At 41.6% G+C, this 20423-nt stretch overlaps 1 protein-coding gene across 1 annotated transcript in view; it reads right to left on the reverse strand.

Moving 5' to 3' along the window:
* Positions 1-312: 312 nt before the first annotated feature.
* igsf11 (immunoglobulin superfamily member 11) overlaps positions 313-20423 on the reverse strand; it is a 94557-nt gene continuing 74446 nt past the window's right edge. The window contains exons 3-8 of the mRNA XM_070970903.1: positions 16136-16299; positions 6362-6569; positions 5899-6054; positions 4139-4261; positions 3237-3384; positions 313-2239 (exon numbers count right to left, since the gene is read on the reverse strand). Coding sequence (XP_070827004.1) covers positions 1684-2239; positions 3237-3384; positions 4139-4261; positions 5899-6054; positions 6362-6569; positions 16136-16299 — 1355 coding nt within the window. The 3' untranslated portion in view covers positions 313-1683. The remainder of the gene's footprint in view (positions 2240-3236; positions 3385-4138; positions 4262-5898; positions 6055-6361; positions 6570-16135; positions 16300-20423) is intronic.

Genomic DNA, 20423 nt, shown 5'->3' on the forward strand with positions numbered 1-20423 from the left:
ATTCACAATCTAGCCTACTGTTGTAGTTACAATATGTACAGTAGAAAACAGTAGGTGTTAGCCTTTGTCAAGGGAAAAAACTCACCTTTAAATATAAATTTGTCTCTTTATAAAGCATTTATGAAATAAGACATCCTCTTATCCGCGTCTTCTCAAAGCAGCACTGATGTGACATGAACCGGATCAGGACAACGGTAAGGATGAACACAGCGAAGATGACGGCAATATCCATCTGCAGGTTCAAGTTTAAATCAGGGGAGAGTGGCTTTCTTTTCTCAAAAGTGTTGTGCAGTTTTTCTTTTTTTTTTTCTTCAAATATCACCAGTAATTGTTCAACCCTGATTCCAAAAAAGTTGTAAATGTAAAACGTAAATAAAATTGTGACTGTGATAGACATGTACTCAATTGAACACAGTACAAAGACCTCATAAACTCACTGATATTTTAAGTATCTGCTTGTTCTGAATTTGATGCAGCAACATGTTTCAAAGACTGGGAAAGATGTGGAATGCTCCAAAAACACCTGTTTGGATCATGCCACAGGTAAACCGGTTCATTGGTAACAGGTGATAGTATCATGACTGGGTATGAAAGGGGCATCCTGGAAAGGCTCAGTCCTTCATGAGCAAGGATGGAGAGAGGTTCACCACTTTGTGAACACATGATTGTACAAAGGATGTTACTACTTGGGCTCAGGAACACTGCAAATGTTTGCTTTCTGTTTTGTTTTTTTTAGATTTTACTGTGTCCCAGCTCTTTTGGAATCAGGGCTGTATGTGCAGAAAAGTTTCTATTTATGTGGTATGAATAAAGCATATCATTAGTAAGAGTTAGTGTTCATAAGACAGCAGTTTTGATATAAAATTTCTCTGAAAAGTGCAGAAACGTAGTTAAACTGTTTGCATTCAATGAAGTAAAGTATATTATGCATTGTATTGCACCCAATAAAACCCTCTCTCTGAGCTTCTAAGGCCATTTCACCCAACATCAATTCATTCTTATACTTTCATCCTTTAGGTTTCTTCCAACAAACATTTAAACATTCATTTTTTTCAATGCCTAACCATCATCATCACTATCATTCCTGTAAAAATCGCAAATCAGAATGTCAAAATTAAAACTGAAATCATTAGAAATAATATGGACTTCATTTGTTATCATAAAACATGGGACACATGCATTTATGTGACAATCCGAGCCAGCCTCAGTCTGACCATGCAGTAATGACATGCTGAGATGAAACTGCCTTGTGTTGCTTTGACTCAAAAAAAACAAACAAAAAAAACCCACAATCATCACAATGATCCAGCCCTGAAAAAGATCTGCAAATCCAGGTTCTGCAGGAAACTTGATTTCAGCTTTGTGAAATCATCCAAGTGGTTGAAAAACAGTTCCCACCACACCCGCCAGGAAAATCCATCCAGTAAGGGGATGATCAGACTCCATGTAGTGCTTATCTACAAAATGGAGGGTTCTGTCCATCAAGGAATTGGCATTAAATGAACTCTGCACTGTAAAATCCCAGTTTGTTTTGAGATAAAGAGGTCGAGACATACAGAAAGACACAGTTGTAAAGGGCAGCGGGCTGCTTCAGCCCATATTCGGTCTGTTTTTCATCAGTGGATTTCAAACATCGCAATCAAACATCATTTAGTCTTGTTTTCAAAGCTAACAAATCTGATTTCAGACCAGCGAGCCTGCTCTGCTCTGGGCGGGCACCATGACCGGCACTGCCCCCATCCGCTCCAGTGTGGCCTGGCTCACTGCATAGGAGTGCGTGTGCTGTCCGTGTGTGGACGTCACCACCGGTTTGAGGCTCACAGAGCCGTTGCTGCGCACCATGGCGGGAGGGGACGGGGCAGAGTTTGTGGTGACCACCAGCGTCTTGGGTGGGGGGAGCGTGTGGCTGCCATTGGCAAACGATGTGGTCGTTGCCGTTGTGGGCTGCGCGTGGCGGGACAGCGGAGCTGAGCCTGGTGCTGTGACCACTGTACTGTGGCCATGTCCTGCGTTCTGGGCCTGTCCGTGTCCGTGCGCACCATGAGCAGCGGTGGAGAAGGTCTGACGAGTGTCTCCATTGTAGCGTGTATAGGAGTTGGTATCATAGTTGGGTTTGGGGTTGTGCCAGTAGCGGCTGTTGTAGGTGTTGGTGGACGTCAGCGTGTCGTTCTCTGAGGATGAGGCGTCTGCATGGAAAGCCTTCACTGACGATGACCTCTTGGGAGGAAGGTCATCCTCTCTGTTCAGAAAGATGGAAGTTGATGTTGTGAAGATGTCAGTGATATTGGAAATGAAAGCAGTTAAACAGCCAATTTGTTCATCGTCAAATATTTAGCACAAATCGTCCATGACGCATTAAAAATTTAAAGAGCTTCTCTATGCAGACAAGTTGCAAAAATCTAAATCTTTCAACATTTCTTTTTAAATATACAGTGGGTGGTTACAATAACTGAAACACTACAAATGCAAAAGCAACAAAGTGCCAAGAACTTCAATTTTATATTGTCCAAAAACCCCAACACAAAAAATATTATTATCAAAATACCTCTTGGAGTCAACACTACAATTAGGCTGCACTGAATTTTGAAGAAAATCTATCAGTTATGCAGCAGACAGTAAATATACTGTGAATGTTTTGAAACTGAGCTGACAAAAACTGCCTTCGAGACGCACTGTATTCAGTCCCTGCTCACATAAATGCTGTCTTTTATGAGGTGTCATTTTGGACAGAATAGTTTGGCTCCTGATAGATTTGGCTGTGATAAAATATACTCATTGTGATTTGCTGTTCGTGGGGAAAAGCGGCCGTGGGGGTGGAAACTGAATTGGGTATTGAAGTCGAGCCCAAAATGAGGCTGATGTGATCCCAATCAGCCAAATAGCCAGATATCTGCACAAAGATTCATCTTCAAAACGATTCATGGAGTGATTTAGGGGAGAAATTGCAGCCCATTTAAACAACTGACAGAGCTTCACCGGCTGTCTGAAAAGACAAATTAGCCTGCTGATGATGGAAAAATCCACTGCCAGGAGACAGAATTAAGCTGAATATTCCAAACTTAAAATCCAATTTACTGGGAGCTGAATCTGTGTCATCACAGTGCAGACACACTTCTCATTCTATAACAGGATATACAAACCCAATGCTTCATCTTGTCACCTTTTATATATGCAAGAAATCAATGCCTGACATCCATTCATATAAAAAAAAGGAACGTAAAAAGACAAAGCCAAACCTGATCTCATTGGGAATCTCCTCCTCATCGTATTTGTTCTTGTTCTTCCAGTAGAAGAGAGTGACCACCACTAACAGGGAACAGATGATGACAGCCAGGACTCCTGTGGCGATAGTCCCTGCTATCAGACCCACGCTCTGAGGCTGGGCTGCAGGACAAACAGGCAGGAGGAGATGACAGTATGTTCAGTCCAAGGCATCCAGAATCAGAGGAGAGAGCTGGATGTGTCGCAGAAATCCAGATAGCATAACAAAGGTATTTGTCCGACTAATGGCAGCTGTCTAAAAGGTGCAAGAATTACTTCAGAGGGGAACATTTGACACGTTTGTCTGATTCTGGCACTTCAGTGATTTGAAACCTGTTTTTTTTTCACCAGTTTTTAAAGTGAAATAAACAGAAACAGGAATAAAACAGAATAGTTTTGAGTAGTGCTTCTGCTTTTTAAGCATTTACATCTGCACCATGCCTGCTTTTTCATGACTGAAACCCAGTGTAGTCTCTGACAGGCAGACTCAGCACTCTGCTGTCTGTCTGCATGCATTTCAGACTCTGAGCGTCAGACTGCCACAGGCTGTCAAACGAACAAAAGGACTGAAAATCATGTTACAGTCTTTCCTATCAAACTGTCTGACCCAGTATGACCTGAACAAGCACGCAGCGTTCTTCTCCTTTGTTTGGTTGTATTATTTGTTTGCTTGATATCCTGTTTATCTGTCTCTGTGACAAGCGTCATTCAAGCAAACTTTACTTCGTCAGTGTTTGAGTGAGACGACGAGGCGGCTTTTCCTTCTATAAATGCTCAGCCTGAACAGACCCAGCCACGCGTCAGCCGATCTGTGTATGACAATAACAGTGTCTCATGGATCCAGCAGGAAAGGAACAGTGTGTTTGAGTGTACTTACGCGCTACAACCTGCAGGTTGAGCAGACAGGTGCTCTTGCCAATTGCATTGCTGGAGGTACACTGGTAGAGTCCTGAGGTGCTGGTGCTGATGTTTCTTAGTGTTACAGTGCCCTGCATCTGGTCTGGAGGACACACACACAGAGCCACATAGTAATTAAAGTGACAACAACACATACATGGATGCACAGAGCACATATGTGATCCAAGGCGTATCATCAGATCATAAAGAGACAACATCGGTTAACTTGAAATAATGGCTAAAACATGTGAAATGTGGTTAATTTTCTTGTACTACTCCTGTGTGTAGTATGACATTACGTTCCACTGAACAACTTGTACTATCCACCAGCAGAGGGTACTATATAGCTTTAACGCAAGGTGTGCAAGTGAAGTTGACTGTGCAGTGAAAATCTGAAGCTGCAGATTCCTTTCTTTCACAGATGATGAATGGGTTGACCTTAGAATCATAGAGCTGTAAGCTACTTCATTCATTAAAAAGGAAGTGAGCCCAAGTCAGACAGACGCCTGTCACTGATCTCATTACAGTTTGAATCAAACACAAACAGCAGAAGACAGACTCAAAACTATCCACACACACACACACACACACACACACACACACACACACACACACACACACACACACACACACACACACACACACACACACACTGAGGCCATTTGTTAAGCTAAATATGTCAAACCAGACAGGCTCTCTGACACCATCAAGAAGAAGAGTGAGGTTTAACAATGCAATACTGATCCGTTGGTCTTGATATTTTATAATTTATTATTGTGTGTCAATATCTTGAATTGAAATATCTCACTAAAGTATCTCTCTAAAGGTTCATATCTAATAGATTTAATTTACAGAATCTGGCTTTAGAGAAAATAACATAAACAATATAATAAGTGAAATGTAACCGTAAGAAACTTAGGTAACTTTAATTTTGTGGAACTGAAATTTTGGTGAGATACGGATCGGCAATTAGCACCTTGCAAATGCTGATAATTGATGTGTATTAAATAACCTTTGTAGCTGAAATTGCAAATATGATTTCATTTCTTGAAATTTCCCAGTGTCTACATTATTTGTCTCTATAGCTGTAGATGAAAGAATACTATCTTAATTGTTAAACTTAATTGAATCTGCCATCTGCATGTTGATGTTACATTCCGCATATTAGGTTTCTATTGACCAGTAGTGTACAAAGAAAGAAAGAAACTGATGATGAAGACTATTTGACTGTGCAATGAGCACAGTGGAAAAGAAAGGAGAGTCCACAGTGTTCTCTAATGCTGAAAACCAAACGCAACTCCACAACACCTGCTCCTGTTATTCTGATGGAGCTGGATGTGTGTCTGAGCTTAAGTTGCAGCATGGCCATAGTTGACTGTACCAGTCCTGTACAAAAAATGCTGAGTGTTTCAAATAATTGAGGAAATGTGTCAGAGTTGGTATTCAGCATGAGAGAGTGAGGAAGAACATAAAAACACCACATACGCATAATCATCTGGGTTAATTACACAAACACATTCCCGACACATACACTCATTCATGGTTTCAGTCGCCCCTCAGCAGGATCAGTGGGGGTGGGGTCAGGGGGGGGCTTTTGGACGGGCAGTAGTTCGGGCCTGGCACATGACAGGTGGCTCTGATGGTGGGATTGTTGCTGAGTCTGAGCTACGCTATGTGTGTGAGATTTACCAGCAAAGGTGGGGCAAAAGGGAACTCCGACGGCCAGCTTGTTTGTAATACCTTGCATGGCGTTGTGCGGCAGCTTGGGCAGCGCGTCCAGCTTCTCCCAGGAGTAGGACGGTGTGGGAATACCTTCCTCTGAGCTGCAGAACAGCATGATGTCACTGCCGACATCCAGCGTGCCCTGGATTCGACATGCTGGCACCGAGGGGGGCACTGGCAGATGGGGAGAGTGGCCATTGTCATGTTAAACACTTTACAAAGCAAATCTAATTTTCATATTTAAAAAAAAAACAGATGAAGAATCTCATTAATCCAACAGTACTTACATGCTGCTTTATTGGAAACTGTTTCAAATGTCTGCCTGAAAGGGCCAGTGTGTAAGATGTAGGGGACGACTGACAGATTGATGGCTGTATATGGCTGAATACTGGATAACAGACGTTGCATTGACTCTAAAATAAGAAACTCTTATTCTCCCTGATTTTTTTAAACTTTAAAAAATCAATTTTCTGTTAGTTACCCAACACCGTGAGTCCAATGACGCCGATGTTGCGCCCTCCTCTGTCTGGAAGGTTGTTGACCAGGCACTGGTAAGTCCCAGTGTCGGACAGCTGGGTGTTGTTGATGAAGATGGAGGCACTTGTACTTGGCATGGTGGCCACGAAGCCCACACGACCATTGAGGTGGTTGGCGAGGCTGAACACCTGGCCGCCCTGGTAAATGATCACCTGGATTGAGATGTCAGACGGTAGTGGATGTAGAAAAGGTGTAGATAGAGTTAAAGGAGATGGATTGGTGAAACAGAGAGGAAATGGGGAAGGGTGGAAGGCAGAAAGAGACATTGGTGACAAAAATATGGGGAAAGAGGAAAGAGAAATAAATAGATGAGAATCAGCAACTTTTAAACTTAAGAAAAAAAAATTGATTTCTTTTGAGTCCAGATTCTCAGTCATCAAGATCAACATATTGCCTCGCATTAATTTCGTCAGTTCTATGATCCCTCTAGCTCCACCAGGTGGTTACTGGAAGAAGCTGTACTCTATTATCAGCACCTTTTTCTGGAACAAAAAAAACAACAACCCAGAATCAAAGCTTCTACTCTGCAAAGACATGGATAATCAGGAGGTGTTAATCTGCCCAATTTTGAATGGGATTCATGGTGCTTTGTTTTTTGTCCATTTATCACTTGGCTGAACTCAGAGACTTTGGTGTCATGGCGCCCCATCGAAGAACATTTAACATATTCACATAGCCTATCTAATCTGATATATTCTAATATACCCCATAGGACAGTAAGACGAGACTTTGGGCCACTAATTTCATATCTTTTCACTGTATGGCAATAAGTCCACCGATTTGCCAAAATTCGCAACAAATTCTTTGCTCAATCTCCTATTTTTCATAATTACTGTCTCTTAATTGAGAAGAAACCAATTTTGTTTCCACAATGGAGCGATAGAGGTGTATGTGTCTTTAAGGACATCATAGGGAAACAAGGTCTCCGTGAATTCCATGATTTAGACAGGTCACTTTTTATTTTTATCTACAGTTACGTGCAGCAATGCATGCTCAAGGTGTTCCTTGGGGCACTGAGCTTTCAACTCACCCTCTCCATGTCCTTTTTGATACTAAGGGTAAAAACAATGGTATTGTCTCTGACCTATATAAATTTATAACTAAAGCCTCATACAAACCTCTATCACTTAACAGACACTGGAAGACAGATATTAATACCTCCTCTGATCTAGACTGGCACACTATATGGTCAAATATATGTCAAATATATCGCTGTCATCCAGAAATTTAAATATAAATTTATTCACAGGTCTTTTTTAACTCCTCAAAGATTACAGCAAATGAAACTCGGAGATAACCCATATAATGATTTCTGTCCAGACAATACCATTGCTACTTTCTATCATATGGTTTGGCAGTGTCCAGAGGTCAATAGATGTTGGGATAGTGTTTTCGTCCATCATGTCTAATGTCATCGAAGAAGCCATCCCTCACTCACAGTGTTTGCTTCTACTTAATGACACCTCGTCTTCAAAGCTAACTATAAATAATAAGCATCTCCTATTAGTTGGTCTTACAGCGGCTAAAAGAATGATAGCCTGTCGTTGGAAACCACCACATGCACTGTCGGAGAGGGAATGGCTTCTTTCTTATCGGGATATTGCAAAGCTGGAGCTTTCTACAGCACGTTTACATGATGCCAAAACATCTAATATAGACAGCTGGTCAAAGTTATTAGAGAAAATAAATGATATGTTGTAAATTCTTATGGTCAAACTGTTTTTCTCAGCTATGTTTGCATATATTTGGTCTATGTGTTCATATACTTTGTCCACTTCTATGCTTGGAATGTTATGCAGACTTCATATTGCATATGTACATAGCATTATATGCACATCATTCGGTCATTTTGCACATGTGTATACATATATTCTATGTATATTCTATGATACATCTATGCTACTTCTGTGGATATCATCATATGATGGAAGAAATTAGCATTCAATCAATACCTCTGTCTGAAAGATGTCTATTTTATGTATGCAAAGGACATGAGATTCCTGGGTGGCAAGGGGAAAGGGTCGAGAGTGGTGTGTGTGTTTTGTTTTGTTTTCTTTGTTTTGTTTTGTTTTCCCTTTCGTTTTTCTTTTTTCTCTCTTCTTTTAATTGTTCAATCCCTTGATTTCATCATGTCAAGGTTTAGAGGGTGGGGACAGATTGGGTGGGTTGGAGGGAACAAGAAAATGTGGGGAGGAGAGGGGGAGCATGCGCCAGAACAAGTGATATTTCACTGTCCCCTGGTCTTTTTCATGGATTTAAGGATGTGTTAATTATTCTGTTTTTTCCTTTGTTTCTTTCCGGCCGTAAAGATGCTTCCCCTCCACTGTGTAGATAATAATGATTAAATAAATAAACAGAAAATTGATCACAAAAAAATAAAAAAAATCGAAGAAAATTGAGTTATGCAGTAATGACACGCTAACGAAGTTATCAAAGAAAATGTAGATTCAAGCCAAATTGTTATAGTCACTTTACTTCCATTCTTTTTGTTGTTCTAAAGGTCTGTGTGCTTTATGAATGTGACTTTTAGACATTTCCTCTTGTGGGCTGTTACAAATATCTCTCACTAGAGGGAGACCTAGTTCTACTATGAAGCTGAAAAATAGTTTGAAAGTGGACAGAGAAAGTAAGGGAAAGAACAGACATTTATGTCCTAAGAAACAAACAAACAAACAAACAGACAGACAAAAAAGCTTTCATTTGTAAGTGGTCCTTTCTAGCTCAGTGGGCAGACTCCAGGCTGAGGAGAACAGCACATACAAAAAGTATGCTTTCATGGCAACATAAGCCTCTTCAGATAAAAGCATTCACAAAATGGAATGCATAATTGAAAACCTTTTAACTTGGAAACATATAAACTGCAATCTGATGAATCCAACACTGGCAATGCAGGGTGTCCTCTGCTCAAAGATCGACTCCAGCGAGAAATTAAACCAAAACCAAGCCCTTTATCGTTACATCAGTGACCTTTGAAAATAACCGCAGTGAGAACACATTTATAAAGGATGAATTCATATCTTCAGTTGAGGCAAGATTGTCTCAGGTCCAAATTTAAGAGCAATGAAGGATCAATTCATTCAAAGGCTTCCCTCAGGCCTCAAACTTGGGCTGAACAGCTCGTTTTGTGAGGCCGAGCCACATGCAAAACAGCTCTCACCCCTCAGCTGGGCCTGCACAAAAGATGAAGAGGACACACGCAAACACATGGCATGTGCACACAAGTCTGGCACTCACACACACGCGCGCACCAACTCACACACACACGTAATCACAAAGCACGGAGGGGAATCAGAGGGGCTATTCACTTTGGTGAAAAGAGCCCTCATTGAACTGTTCAAAGACCCAGGCAGGGAAACAACCAGCACCAGTGTGTGTGCGTGTCCGTGTGTATGTGTGAGTGTGATAGTTCTCATGAAAGTGCAGGAGTGTGTATGTGACTGTGGTCTCCGTCACTGCCTAACGGTTGTAAATTGCGCGGCTGCAATTTCCTGAGTGCAGTACGCTCGCTTTGTCCTCTTATGTGCAGATGAATAGGCAGCTCCTCGGCTGTGATGAGAGCCTGCAACTGCGTCTTCTGTGTGTGTGTGTTTCAGTGTCTCGGTGTATATTCATTTACTCATGGGGAGTGTATCAGTTGTGTGTGCAAGCGTGTGTGTGATTGTTCTGTTTCTCAGTCTAATAACTGAGCGGTCTCACTTACATTTTGTCTGTCCACTCATTCCCTGTCAAATCATTTTCTCGGCCTGCCTGTGCTACCTCTCTGTTTCCCTCTCTAACAGACTGCACCGGTGTGACCTGGCTCTACACTCCTGATGACCTAACAATATAATCTGCATGCTCTGTGAAAGTGATCCAATCAACACACATTGCGCGTGCGTGTTTGTGTGTGTGTGTGCATGAGTGAGCAGAGGATTAAAGCAGGCCCTACACTGTGGTGTAGCTTACACCTGTCCCTGCTCTTATATTTTTATGTTTTTTTTTAGGATTTTTGTTTTCTGCCTACTTGGAAAAAAGCAAAGAAAAGGTATAAATCCAGGTCAATACTGTCCAGTATGTGACGATAAACAGATAAATCGCTGTGTATTTTTCAGTTTAAAAAATGTCACATTCCACCTATTTTTTGGGCGTTGTGTCTCTGTCCAATGTGTTGATCCATCCATATCTTTGTGTGTGTGTATAAATCACCTCATCCTCTCATGTGACCTGGTTGGCTTTGTAGCTGTGCGCAGGGAGAAAAGAGGTCATGGCTGACACTCAGATGGCAGACGGCCTTAAGAACTCTAGCTGGACTAGCTGGACATCCCACTGCTCTCCCAGCAGTCAACCCCTGCTACATCTTTACCCTCCTAAAACTGTAAACACACATAGAGTACAAGCATTCACTCAAACTCTCACTATATCCCATTCTCTTACTTTACGGTACGTTTGTGTGAGCCACATCTGGATGCACAAAGTTCACTTTCAGTTATTGTCTGTCACTGTATCAGTCTCATGGCATTAGCCTACTTCTGACTGACCCAAAGGACCCTGTTGGCCCCAGACACGAGGGACACTGCCATCGCATCAATAAAGCCTGAATAAACCTCTAAACCCCCACAACCTCCCCTCAATTTTCTAACTGGAAGCTGCCACTGATCTCTTTCTATCCTCTGAGACATGTTCTGTGGGACCAAATCAGTTTCACTACCATATCTCCTCAAACTGGTTTTGTATTATTCAGCCCATGATCTATATAATGCATCTGCACACGTTAATGCCAGCACCACAGAAAGTGCTTCGAATGGTCAGCCAATAGGGTCCTTAAGTTTATTAAGTTATTGCTCGGGAGTGCTGATAAAAAGTCTCACTGTTGGTCTAGTTTATTTATGTCTCAGTGGGCTTTTCAGGCATACATTGGCAACCGTTTCCAAACCAATGCATGTCTTTAATTATATAAAGAAAAAAAAGTGGAGGTAATTCAAAGAAAAATGACATCTGGGTGGAATAGGAGGCATAGAAAAACGACATTTACAAAAAATAACGACAGTTTAAATAGTTGTTAGAAATACAAAATAAAACAATGGGAGTAAAATCTAGCAATAGGATTATGTTGATCCATGCATACTGTCGTAAATACCAATGAAGTATGTCCGTTAACAAGATATCAGCTCTTTATATTGTTCAGTGTAAGAGGGAAGGGCGTAATCCATGAGAATTTAAAGTCAGCTGTGCAAAACTATTGCACAGATTTGCAATATTGTCAAAAAAGTCACATCCAGAGGAGAAGTAATGAACATACATGCTAAAAGGATATCTAAGGAGTTTTTACACCGGCGTTACCATGCAGTGATATTGTGCATGTAAAATAAAGGTGACAAATTAATCGCAGTGATGGATAAACTTTGAGAGGTTGATGTCCCTGAAAGCAAATTTTCAAAGCATGACTTCCTTCATTAGACTTCAACTTGCAGACCGCACGCTCACAGTGTGAAGGCCCAAAAATAGAAGAAACGTAGGAGCAAGGATCACTCGAAAATCCAAAGTTCAATAATTACAGTCAAATAATTTAATTGACTTGAGAAAAAAGGCAGAAGAGAAAACCAGCCAGGCACAAAAAACTAACCAGATTAAGAAACTACGAGGATGAAAGAAGACCAGAACTCAGGTATATATGAAGACTAAGACAATCTGGCAAATAGGATCATTTGGGCTCTATACTGAAGAACTGATTGGATGATTGCATACAGGTGGAAAGAGAAACAGGTGGGAAACAGAACAAAGACAGGAAGTAAAGCATATATGAATGCACAAGGGAAAGTACTACAAAATAAGACAGAAAATGCAGTCAACCACAGTCCATGCATGACATCACAAACAGTTCACTGTGATGTCAGAGATGTGAGAATCGATTTAACTGAAGTAGTCAGTGGGAGATTGGCCACATTTGATCTTGGAGTTTTAGGTGTGCGATGTTACCAGAGATGTGAGTGATGTGGATTTAGCAGTGATTAAGTTGGTTTAAGTGATCAGTCCTCAGAACAGCTAGGATTCATATGCTCAAGTGTTCTTAAGAGAGACACTTTCAAGCAGACTGGTGAGAAAGACTGTACTTTCGCTGACGCTGCGCACTCATGTCTCTGAAGGGAGGCAAACAAATAAAAAAAGAATTTCCTCTGTGCTGATCAATAACAGGTTCCACATTATTGTGTATGAGAGAGTGTGTTGAAGCTGACTGTATGAAATGCAGTGAAACCTCTCTTCAGCCTCTCCACAGGGAGGAGTTCCAGCCTCAGACAAACAAAATGCTGTTTTTGACGTTTGATGTCTGAAATGGTTCTTTGTTAATTTTCTTTGATGTGTCCAGCAAAAATTGTTCAGGCAGGGTCATGTTTGAGGGTATGTGAATGCAGCACCTATTTGATCTATCCTCTGGCAGACTGTGGGGTTCAGAGAAGGATCAGAATCTGATCATCTAAAATACTATGACAGATGTTCTCAATTACAGATTAACTTCATTTCTGCACCACAGATTCTCGTTGACCTCAATTTCGCGAGAGCCTCATTTCACTGAAGCTGCGTAATATTTGCTCTTTGAGTTACAAAAGTCAACACAGCTCCCTTTCCAGGAATTGATGAACACATATTTCATTCATTTCTCAGACTGAAGATAATCTAAAAATGATGGAGTGAGGCTGCAAAAAGTTTTGATCAGTCCTGCAGTGATCAGACTTTCTCAACACAATTTCTTTCTTCCACACATTACATTACATTCCATTTTAGGAAAACAAAATGATGGACAGATTATATACACAGAAATCTACGCAAGAAAATGCACATACACCCAAACACACATGTACACTCCACTGAGCTACAAGCCTGCATGTTGTAATCTGGAGATCAGCTGGTCAGGTAATCAGAGTAAACAAGCAGGACTACAACCTCCAACAACAACACTGCACTTCCAACAGTAGCAGCTTTATAAACTGTGGAATCCATAATATATGCAAAGCTGTCACTCTTTACTGGTCTGATTTGGCCACTTAGGGGCAGCGAAAAATAAGTATAATGAACACAACACTGACATTTAGCACCTTTTAAGTTGATAAAATGAACTTTTGAGCAAACATTATAATTGTCTTTCTGACACATTTTTTTCTTTTTTTTCTTTCTTGTTATTGCAGCCACTTTGGAAAATGAGAGCATTTTAACAGAATCATTTGGTTTCATGCCCCAGGCTGGCACATTTTATCTCATACTTGACTCATTAAGTTATACAGCCTTCGTGTGGAGTCAACCATGTAGGCATAAGGCTGCAAACCACAGAGTGAACTCTTAAACAACATGGCAAACATCAAACAAACATCCAACTGGATTAATCAAAGCTACGACAGACACCTAAGCCGATGCATCTCATGCTGCTGCTGTGCTGAATACGTTGCATCGTCTCTCGTTATCTGAACATGGTATTCAAATTTGAGCAGAGAGAGATCTGAGTGGTCTGAGTGCACTTGCTAAAGTGCTAACACAGGTTGTGAGGGTGTGCAAGTGTGCAGAGTTCTGTTCAGTAATTCTTAATGGCTTTTAGCATCAACTGTAATCATTTATGACATTCTCTTCCTCTAAAATGACCTTGTAGTTGTGCTGTCACCCCACACAGAACTTTATTTCATCACACTTTTGTTTTTAGACAGCTCACCAAATTCTCACACACCACCTGACAGTTCTTGTTTCTTCCTGGGTGTGGCTGCATGGATGGTGTGAGTTCCTCTATGTGTATATAAACTTCAGGTGTTGTTTGTAACAATGCTCACTTGAAAACTTGTGTGTGCATCACTGTGCTTGCACCTAGTGTTCCCAGGTATATATCTACATAGACCTATGTACAGTACATGTCATATGTGATGCTATACAGTGTGAAGGCATAGCATGAGAAAGCTATGCAGCCTTCTACATGTATCACCTCTAATCATCACTGGCCGAGCATCTAAAAGTCGCATGCATTCATCCATGAGTAAGCGCTTATACGCATTTGTGTTCACTGTTCTTTCTAGTTTCTTTGTCAGTATTTGTGTGTGAAGACAACATAAGCGCTTATACACAGGTGTGCACATGGGAGCGTTACTCTGTGATGTGTGTATTTGTGGATGTATAGAAATGTGCATTTCAGTTTTCACACTTCAGTCGTACTCTGCACGCATGTACTGTATGTGTGAAGCCACTAAATACAGTATAAGTCCTGCATGTATGCATGTGGAGCTGCACTGCATTTGGACCAGCAGTCTGTCTAATGCCAGTTTGTGTGTGTGTGTGTGTGTGTGTGTGTGTGTGTGTGTGTGTGTGTGTGTGTGTGTGTGTGTGTGTGTGTGTGTGTGTGCTGGTGTGTGTTTGTGTGTGCGTGGCGAGAACAGCTGCGATATAGAGCCTGTCGTGGGCGTGAGGTAATTAGTGCAGAAGATGATTGTATTATTTGGACGGCCGACCAGCGCCGGGGTTCAAAGTGAAGGGAGGCAGGTGAGCTTGTACGGCCTGCAGCTGCATGTTAAACAACTCAAATGGAATCACAGAAGTCCCGCAAGGGGGGAGGAAGAGTGAGAGGGAGGAAGGGAAGGTGAGAAAAAAAAAAACAGAAAGAAAATGAGAGTTGCAAGCCAGGAAGAGATGATGGTGAGAAGCCAGTGAGACAAAATTAATGCCAGTAAGACAGAACTAAAGTCTATATCATGCAGTGTGTTTGTGTGCAAATTAGACTGCTGCCAATGTTCCCAAACAAATTCACAACAGTAAAATGAGCATCGGGATGCTCTGTGCTGTACAGCTGATACATTGTTTTAAAGGTAGATAAGTACCACATGACATTGTTGTCCTGCAGGCCATAGAACATCTTATCTAGACTACAGTTATACCTTAAGCTTACAACTACATCTAAATTACTCTAATATAGTCATCTAATATTTTAAAACATAACTAATATCCTAAAGGTGCGTTCAGATGCACCGGAAAGAGAAATTTGTGTCTTTGTGCACTTTTGCAGTCTGTATTTTTGCACAAGCGGCCACTGCACATTTGGCAAACATGCCCAAATATGTATATCACACTATGGGTATTCTTTAAGAGTCAGCACCATGAGTGAGAGCCATTGCTGTCATGTAACTGCCCTGAATGTCCCTCAAACCCTAAAGATTCTCTCTCTCTCTGCAGATGCATTATGCAAATTTCTAAAGTTTTTCAACCAGAGCAAATATGTCCTCATCTTAATTTGGGCTCAATCTATTTGCCTCTCTTTTGATTGTTCTGCTGACTTTTTATGCATTTGTGCAACCTCTGAAATTCTCTTTGCGCTGTATCTGAGCACACCTTTATACGGATCAACTCTTGTGTACCTGCTGTGACTGTAAGGTTGGTGTTGGGAAGCAGCACGGACATCCACGTGATGCGTACAGAGCAACGTTGCATTAGAACATAGGTTAGATGCATCTCAGTAGTACAGTATACATCTCAGTATAGCCTGGCTGCTTCATCACCTTTTCACTGATCAACACCTACATACATCACAATTATTACAGCACTACTCTCATCACAGTTCCCATAAGGACAAAAATCCATTGCAGAACTCTGTTTGCTAGATTCAAATGTCAAGAATATCTTTTGCCACACTTCTTTAATTCAGCACTGCTTTTCCCCTGAAGAAGCTAAAGGACTGCTCTGTCACTGTGATTGACTGAAGTGATGTACACTGTACCTGTTCTGGCTGGTTGGCATTAGACAGTGGTATCACCATCCAGATGATGTTGAGGTTGTTGAGGGCAGCGCTGGTGGTGAAGGAGCAGGGCAGGACGGCTGCTTGGCCGCGGGCCACCTGGATACTGCTCTGAGATACCGTCACATCCAGCGCCTGCACACACACTGCAAGAGGAAGGAGGCAGTGATCAGTATCTTGACCGACAGCAGATAAGCAGGTACAAGCTGTAAACCGTAACCAAAGCAATTATGAGGTATAAATGTAGCAATTACAAACTCCACAAGATTCATCTTGTTGCATCTTTCTGCAGGGTATTTGACTTAAAGACCTATATCAGTGGTATTGAAAACCTGTCTCGACACAGGGACAAACAGATAGCCAGAGAGAGTGGAGGTCTATAAGTACAAGTAATAACGTGTGAAACATTGTAGACATGTACCCATAAATGCATTTTTTAAAAGCAGAAAGTCTGGTTAAATCTCTCAGTGCGTCCTTTCACTGCTTCCTTTTCATCTCTACAGAAAAAGAAACATGATTTCCGAACCAAGCTCCTGTTCTGAAATTCTCTCAGCAGCTAAACAAACATCTAGACCACACTGTGAAGGATTACATGAAATATGTAATAGCTAAATGGGGAAACACGATAGGCTGTCTCCTGAGTTATTCATTTCCTAAAACAACTTGCTTCTTGCTGCTTTCATGGGAACGCGGTCTGTATCAATACATACTAAATGAACATGACAAGAGGGGATAGTAATGGTTATTTTAGATACTATTTGCTGCTTCCTGTGCGCGTGGAGCATACTAAACAACCATGATTGCTTGTTGTCTTGTGCAGCAAAGGTGTATCCTCCTGAAACTAAAGAACTGACGAGCTGCTTTCCTCATCTGGGCTCAGCTGTCAGCCATAACAGACCCACAGAGACAAATATGTACATGCAGCATCCTATTTCTAGACCAGCTAAAGACATTACAGCCTAAATTAAGTTAGATCTCCCCCACAAGCAGTGTATCCATGTCCAAAAACCCCAATGGGAAGTCATCTTATCTAAACATGGTGAGGAGGATGATGGCACTGATATGATTACAGATAATTGATCATGTCCTGTGAATTGTCCTTGTTAGTGATAATGTAAGATGATGATCTTGCGATAAGCCAATAGTAGAAACCAACAGCATGTCATTTGCGTGGTATGTAGGAGTGAAGTCAGAGGAGCAAGCAATGACCACCTTGTAAGACAAAATGAAACAAATATATATATAACAAAATATACAGCCATTTCTAGGTCACCAAATATAAGGCACTTTCCATCTGCTGAGAATTTCAGGCCTAATATGTCATTTCTGCCGAATTTGGGTTTTGAATATCATCGTCATATTCTAGCTGACAGACTGCCTGTTGCTTCCTCTCTGTCTGTCCGAAACCTGCTGACTTCCTACGCTTTCCTTCTGCTGGCAGACACCACACGCCCTGCAGGCTCACTGCTGGCACAGGGGAGATAGGCAAGGCTCGAACTGCTCCGCTCAGTTACCGTTTATACTCATGAAAAGACTTCCCATAAACTGTGCGAGCAATTTCACTTAAAGACATTATATTCCGCTGGAATGTCAATATGGATCATTTACAGGAGTATGATCCCTCACTGTAACTCAATTGCTTATACAAGACGTTTAGCAGCATGACAATCTGCTCGGCGTGTACGTCACAATGCAGCTAATGAGTTCTCATTACCCCTTATGACATCTGCAATCTCAGGCCATCATTATAAATACACTGTAATAAATAACAAACTCACTGTTCTAATCTGATCTTCTTCTATCCTCTGTGTACACAATGTTCACTTCATGCGCAGAATCAATCTATGTTCTTATTGGAGGATTAACAGCAATGAGGAGGAAGTTCATACAAAAGGTTGTGACCTTAACAGAATGTGTGATTGTGTTGGCAGCATGAGATCAGTGTTAGTGTTTATCTGATGGCCACATTGATATCAAATATGTTGGAATTAGGGCGGACGAAAGAAAGAAAGAAAGAAAGAAAGAAAGAAAGAAAGAAAGAAAGAAAGAAAGAAAGAAAGAAAGAAAGAAAGAAAGAAAGAAGGAGCATCTTATCGTCCTTAAGCCTCCTCCAAGGCAGCAGTCTCTCAAGCCCACAACAGCTGGCGGGCTCATTTCAAAACACTGGATTAGGGAACCTCTGCGCACAGAGCCTGTAAGCTCCCACGACCCAAGAAGAAACACACACTTACACACGCTCAAAATCACAAACAAGCACACCAAACAAACATGCTAAAAAAGCACACATACAGCGCAGGCACACGTGCACTCCAACACAGACACACACACACAACATGACCACCCACTACCATGAACACATTCACAAGTGCAGGCCGTCGGTAACATGTACAGGAGCCCGTTAGGGACACATCTAAGAGACACAGACGTCAACAGCTCGACAGCTCACCGACTAAACTGCTGCATTGCTTGGCATTGCCTCATTATTGCACACACTTCTGCCAAAGCTTTATGCCAGCTCCTCAGCTCTACTCTTGGAGCATGTCCGGTAAACGACCACTCTACTAGAATGAATACTGTAAAGGATGAGCAACTCCTTGTCAAATATGGCCACCCAGAAAAATTATGTATTCACCATGGTTTGATGTGTATTGTGTAATTGTGATACTGTTTTTTGAAACGCTCTCAAAGACAGGCCAGGTTTTGATCCAGTTACTTTGCTTGTTCCCTGTTTTCCCAGTTTTGTTCTATTCTTGCATGTTTCCTTGCTGTTCTTGCCCGGGGTGAAGTGCAGCACACAGTTTTTTACTCTTCCTCGTGTCTCCTCGCTGCTGTGCAAAGGTGTAATGTAAATGAGCTGTCCGTCTCATTGGGTTTACCATCCAAGCCTCTTCATTTCTCTGTCAACAAACATCTCTGCCTCAAGGCACAGCTCAGCAGGACCCACACCAACCTAACCAGCAAAAGCTCTTTCTGCCAGACACTGACCACCCACTGACCGCCCACTGACCGCCCACTGACCGCCCACTGACCGCCCACTGACCAGTTATGTCTGACTGTGATGGATGAGTGCTGCCTCAGTCAAAGACTGACAGATTGCTGTCAGTTGTTACCTCCAAATCAGTTATACACTGCTTTGACAAAAACTTAAGGATAATTTGGTCAAGGCATTTTATTTCAATTTAGCTACCAAACAAAAATATGTTGGCTACAGCAGAGGGTTAAGAACAGAAAATTAACACTGCAAAATTTAGACATTTAAGTCAAGATATTAATTTATCTGTAAAGTATTCACGTGCAGCAGTTAAGGAACACTGTCGAGATGGGATGGCCTGACTTTGATTGGATAGAAACCATAAAATATGGCAGGGATTTGATCATCTGCACAAGTAAATGGGTCTTTGTGCAATTTATCATATCCTGTTGTGTTTTTAATTCTAAACATTTTCTTCAGAATAAACAACAAAGTACAGAGATCTTGTGGTCAAATTAAAAGCATCATGTTCATTTCACAATAAGACAAAAAATGAGCCCCACCTGAAAGACATGGATAATGTACAGCCTCATAAAATCAATGATTTAGTAAATAAAAATAAGTGAAAAGGGGAAATTCTGCATAGTTTTTACTGGTATTCTGTTCATTTATGCTGCCATTTTTTTAAAAAAGATGTTGGATGATGGATAATTCATCATGAAAGACGACTCGAAAGGACATGAGGGAGGAAGTCACAAAAGACAAAGCTGGGGGGGCAGAAGAGGAACAAAGTTGAGTGACGGGTGGGAAGAAAGTTTGAGCGGAAATGGACAAGGACGAGGAAGAGAAAAGCACAAGAGACAGGATGCACCATGAAAAGGGAGGGACAGAAGCCAGATAGGGGGGCATGGAGAGGGAGAATAAATCAGAAGAAAGAGAAGAAAAGGGGAGGAATGAAATAGAAGGAGGGATGATGCAGCCTTTTCCAGAGATACCTAATTGATAAAGTCACCCCTGGCTGTGCTAGCAGTGCTTGTGGATTCATGGAGAGAACCAGCAGCGTGGCTCCATTAGAACGGCTCTCTGTCTCCTCATTCAGAGGCAAGTGTCAAAACTGCTGCTGATTAATGCATGTGAAAACCATACACCTCAGAGAGCATGTAGATGCGTGCATGTGTGTGTGTGTGTGAGTGTGTGTGATTCACTCAGTCAAGCTAAGGTGCAGCCATGATGGATACAACAGTTCTATTCTCCCACTCACTCAAACACACACACACACACACACACACACACACACAC

Source organism: Chaetodon trifascialis, chromosome 9, assembly GCF_039877785.1.
Source record: "Chaetodon trifascialis isolate fChaTrf1 chromosome 9, fChaTrf1.hap1, whole genome shotgun sequence".
NCBI classification, from domain to species: domain Eukaryota; kingdom Metazoa; phylum Chordata; class Actinopteri; order Chaetodontiformes; family Chaetodontidae; genus Chaetodon; species Chaetodon trifascialis.